Consider the following 5,274-nt stretch of genomic DNA (forward strand, 5'->3'; position numbering starts at 1 on the left):
TTACCTTCAAAAGCCGCAGAGCGAGACTGTGGAGGTGAAACCTGGCAGGATCAGGCACCTTTTGCTTTTTAGTTGCCTCCTTAGTGGCACTCGGGCACAGGAAGGCAGCGATGCTGAGGAGCACCTCCAACCTCCAACCCTGCTACCCGCCCTTTGCCTCTCCTGAGCTTCCCCCATGAAGCGTGCTGCTGGTGCCGTTGCTGGCATTGGTCTCTAACAATGCGGGTGTTTCTTTCCAGAAAAGGCAGGGGGACAGCCTGTCCCCCCCACTTCCCAACGGCAGGAAGGTGTCTGCCTCCACCTGACTTCAGAAGATGGTCAGTTCTGACTACCTACCCCATGAAAAGAAAGATAACCAGAGCTGGCTGGAAGCAAGCTTTTATGCACCGCTGCACTGAAGGCAGTAGCCCCGAGCACTGGTTTTTCAGGGAGATAACTTTGCATTGATAACGATGGAAGGAGAAGGATTCACCTCGGGGGAGCTGAGCCCTGCACATCACCTCTCAGCACACGCAAGCTCAGTTGCCTCCAGCAGAGCGTTCCCGCAAAGCCCATGAATGACTTGCTTGCCATCTGAGGCTTTTCTTAAGAGCCTAAGAGCTTGCAGATGTCCTGAATGGGTTTTGACAATTGCTGCTTTCCCCTTCCGTCTCAAAAAGCACACTAGCCACACCACAAACAAGCAACATTGCAACGTGAGGCAGAAAATGATCTTACCAGAGGCGTGATTTTGCTGCTGCCCTGAAAGAGATTGATAAAAATCACGTTAGCGGGTTCTCCACTAGCACAAAAAGTCAGACGTGGGGCACAAAGAAAATGGAACAACCTCAGAGTTTAGTGTCTGAATGTCGTTGAGGATTTCCTGGATGAGGGATCTGGCAGCACAGCCCGTTCCTGCGGCGGGCGGCACGGGGGACGCGATGCACAGCGCTCCGCAGGACAGCAAAACCCCGACCAGGTGCAGCATCGTGGCGAAGGCGCTGCGCTCCCCTCCTTGGACTGGGTACGGCTGGCTCCCGGCTTCCTTTTATACGTGCTCTGTTGCAAGGAAATGATTAATACCTCACCACAAATATGCCTAAACTGAAGGCGAGTAGTCACCTGTAGAATGGAAGCTGTTAGTTTCTTATCTGATTGAGGAAACTACATGTTTCTAAAATAAGGGTTCCCCCATAAGTTCAGGAGGAGCTATGTAATTCAGATGTTTGAGCCTATTCTGATTTTGGATGCTGAAGCATTTTTATGAACTGATATTGTCTAAAGATGGGCGCAAGATAAACCAAGGCTGCCTAAATGTCTCTCAAATCTTTACATTCACATTTACCCTGATTAATATTACAATTACACTAAATAATACTCTCATCTTTATTAATTAATGCTCCTGCCTTGGTCTCTGTGGTTGTCATAAGGAACTCGGTGAATAACCCAGTCGTACCATGTGCACATATAAATGACAAATTCCAGAGCCCTCCCGAGACCTTCTGGTGCCCGCGTGAGCCCGGCGGCGTGCCGGGGAGAGGGACCAGCCAAGGGCTGCTGGGGCAGCTCAGCATCTCGGCGGGGGCAGAAAAGCTGCTCCTTCACTCCTGTTTAAGGAGCGTTTGCCCAGTTTCTGTGCTTGCCTGAGGAGGTGGAAACCATTTGGCTGGTATCTCCATATATTTCATCTGCAGGAAGTTTGGGTGATGGGGGTGCGTCTCATTGATGATGGTTCTGGTAGAATTGCTCCTCAAGGGTGGGCTCTGGGGTGGCCATGGTGGCTCCTGGGTGCGCAGAACCCTCTCCTGTCCCCCGGCCCCGCAGAGCCTGCTGCGGAGGAGAGCGGGGCTGTCCTTGGCCTCTGCCCCTGCTGCACAGCTCCTCTGCGCTCGCACCAAGAGGAATGAAAACTCTGCCAGGATTACATCTGCAGGACATTGCTGCTTTGCTCCCCCAAAATTCAGAATTTTTTGTTTACATTTTTTTGGTGTAATTTAAATTTTGCTATTTCAATACTGCAGGAGTTTTACTATCTAATTAACATTCTTGAATGTGCGTTAGGTTTTCTTACCCTTAAAAAAATCAAGTGGTACATAGCTGTAGTGACTGTTTCATGTGAGGTGCTCCTTCTCTCCTAAGGCGAAGGCAGGTGAGCCACGCACATGTGTGTCATCCAAGATGATGAAAGCCCAGATGCTGCTTTTCCTTTGTTCACATGGCATTTTCCTACTTGTCCCTGAGCTGATGTTTCACAGAACACATAAAAGTCCAGTGTTTTCCCTGCATGATATTAATTACATCAGAAGCCACTGTCGTGTTAGGTACAAACCAGGTCTTGGACATGCTGCCGGGCACCCCCCTCCCCTGAGCCATCTTGTTCAGTTCTTTGCTTTCAATCATTTTGCTAATTGTTTGGTGAGTAAAGCATCTTCCCTGCCACTCCCCACAGCTCAGCGTTTAGGAGCCTTTGCAGTGTGAGCTGGATGAACCGCCCTGGAAGCAGAAGCCGGGTGCCAACCAGACCTTGCCTGCTGGTGCAGGAACAGGGGTAGTTCTCCCGCCTTGCTGAAGTGAGCCTGATATTCCCAATGTTTCCCTGCAATCAGCAGATCAGTTTTACTTCAGAGTTCAGGTCAAACCACTGTGTGTTACCCTGGTGGGGCAGACGAATGCCATCTTCGCCTTGTGCCATCAAGGGATTTGCATCAATTCAGCCGGTGAACAGTCATGAATACCAGTCACCGTGGTGCACAGCTGGTCTCTTTTAAGAAGACCCTGTTCTGATTTTAATGAGTTCAGGAATAGCGTGGACCCTTCCAGTGACACCGTGCGTTATGCATCCTGGGAAGCAGAATTGCACCTGAGACTCAGATGCTCGCCCCATCTCTGCTGCCTTCATAGCAACGGGTGCTTCAGGACTTGCACATCCCTGGCACCGCTGTGGCTGCTGGAGATAAAAGGGAATACAGTATATTTAAAGGGGAAGCAATGGATCGTATGTATCGCACGGATGAGTGTACCTTCTTGTACCATATATTATAGCCAGGTTCAAATGGCAGGGAAGAATTTGTTCCCTTGGAAGAGGCAGTAGGAATTAGGGCTGCAGCTAAACTTATCAGTGAGCATCAGGGATTTTGCTTTTCTCAAAACCGGCTAAAGAAATGAGAGTCCCCGCAGAGAGGGCGGAAGGGAAAGGTGTGGGCAGGACGGACTTTTACTGCTGGAAAAAACAGAACTGTGAAGCTGGGACTCTACCTTGTTCTCTTTATTCTTTTTATAGCTGCTAATGACATGCAAATACATTCTTAGATTGCAGCCAGGGTGGAAAAAAAGAGCTGATAAAATCAGAAAGGAAGATGGAACTTGCGGTATACTCGTGTACGTACACTGATCAGTTGGTCTCTCACACACTGACTCATTTGTAAATATTCACTCAGAAATGAAACCGCCGTGACCACTCGGCTCCTCTCATGGTAGGATCAGCGTTGACCTTTCTTTCCTGTTCTGCACTCAGGGGATAGCTGCTGCGGGATGCTGAGATGGCCGGAGGGAGTTTCCAGCGAGGGCTCACGCAGTAGCACCTCCGTCCAACTCCACCTCCGCCAAAAAATCCGAGGAGGATTTGTGCTAATGAGGTGTAAATCGCTGATATGATTTCACTCTTAGGCAGAGCCATCTGAAATACCCATATCCTAGTCAGACACAGAATTCAATTAATGAGCAGAAAATGGCCTAGCCCATTAGGAATTAACTGAAAGCTTAAAGAAAATTAACTGAGAAACTGAAAAGATAACAGAAAATTAATTGAAAACTAACAGAAATTTTAACTTTTCTAAGCCTGGAGAGATGATGGGCTTCATTTTTATGAGCTGTGCTCTGTGTAACTAGAGTAGAAATCCTGGGGAGAAGTCTCAGTATAGCGACGGTGCAGGCACAGTTCCTTCTGAGCAAAATTCACTCCCTGTGAAGGATTTGCTGCAGAACTTCTGGATCAGTATACGATCATCACCACATATCAACCACTTGAATGGAAGTTCAGCCAGCTGGAGCATCTCTTGTGAGGCTTCCTGTCATATTAGGGGGAAAGGAAATTTTTTTGGAAGTAGTTTTACTGATTAAAATTATCTTCTTTCTCTCATTCCTCTATGAAAAGATCGATCATCGTGCCCCTTCACTCCTCTGAATATCCTCTTGTGTCTACGCATTCTTGTGCAACCTTGAAATGTTTTTATTTCTCCCTAAATATTTGCCCCCGCCACATTTCCAGCTGGCAGTAGCACTTGTACACCTCCCAGCAGACCAAGCCATCAGGCTCCTCAGACATGATGGGCTCCCTCTTCCCCTCCTTGGCCCTTCCCTGTATCTCTTCCAGTTTGAATTAATCTTGAAGGTGGGAAGCTGAAATGCTTTACAACGTTCTTTGCACAGCAGCATCGATACCTTCTTGTCTCGGTACTGGAAGGAGTTAAACAGTATTGTATCTCTGTGGTCTACCTCTGCAGAAGGAGGGAAACCATGCTTCTCTATGGGGTGCAGGGGAATTTTAAATGCTGTTCAAAAACAGTAGAAACTGAAATCATCGTCGCTGGTGGCTGTGCTCGGTCGGGGCATCTGCAGCAGATGTGCAGCTCCGCTCCCCAGCCCAAGGACATTCCTTTCGCGTTTCGTGCTCTGGCTGTGGTCGCTGGTCCGAGGCCAGCTGTCTGGACAGTGGGCTGTCATCTTTGGAAAGTGGCCCTTGGAGCATGGGTCCAAGTCAGGCTAATTGAAAAGCAGAGGCTGTGTGTTTTGAAATAGGCTCTGGACACAGAAAGACTTTTTATTTAATCAAAAGGTATTCCCCATGGTTTGTATGACTTCCTCTGTAGCTACTCAAAAAAAAAAAAAGCCTGTGAGTCACAGAGGCATGCCCTTCCTTTGCAGGACCGGAGAAGAACTGTACAGACTAATGAAATCAGAAATGAGTCCAAAGCCAACTCATTCTGCACACCTCCACCTCCTGATCCCCTGCCCTCCTTTGCAATCCCTTTGTCTTTTGAGGCTCTGCCAGGGTCTCTCTGTGGGGGGGAGTTAGCAGGGTCGGATGCTTTAGGACTCATGGACCTTTTTGTAGGTACCCAACTTTGGGAAAGCGAGGAGAATCTCCCTGCTCGCTCAGAGAGCTGTTGTCCTGGAGATCCACAACAAATTCCGTACCTTTCAGGCAAAATTAGAGATGAGATAAGTTCTGGATTTTGGTGTTAATTTCTAAGAAATGAGATGCCTCTTTTGTCACAAGGGATTTCACAGGCAGCC

The 5,274-nt window shown here is 48.4% G+C and overlaps 1 protein-coding gene across 1 annotated transcript in view; it reads right to left on the reverse strand.

Annotated features, from left to right (window-relative positions):
- LOC104077773 overlaps positions 1-967 on the reverse strand; it is a 10,835-nt gene extending 9,868 nt beyond the window's left edge. Inside the window, exons 1-2 of the mRNA XM_009579137.1 lie at positions 827-967; positions 718-741 (exon numbers count right to left, since the gene is read on the reverse strand). Of these exons, the coding sequence (XP_009577432.1) occupies positions 718-741; positions 827-967 (165 nt within the window). The remainder of the gene's footprint in view (positions 1-717; positions 742-826) is intronic.
- Positions 968-5,274: the final 4,307 nt, after the last annotated feature.

Source organism: Fulmarus glacialis, unplaced genomic scaffold (assembly GCF_000690835.1).
Source record: "Fulmarus glacialis isolate BGI_N327 unplaced genomic scaffold, ASM69083v1 scaffold3376, whole genome shotgun sequence".
Lineage (NCBI taxonomy): Eukaryota > Metazoa > Chordata > Aves > Procellariiformes > Procellariidae > Fulmarus > Fulmarus glacialis.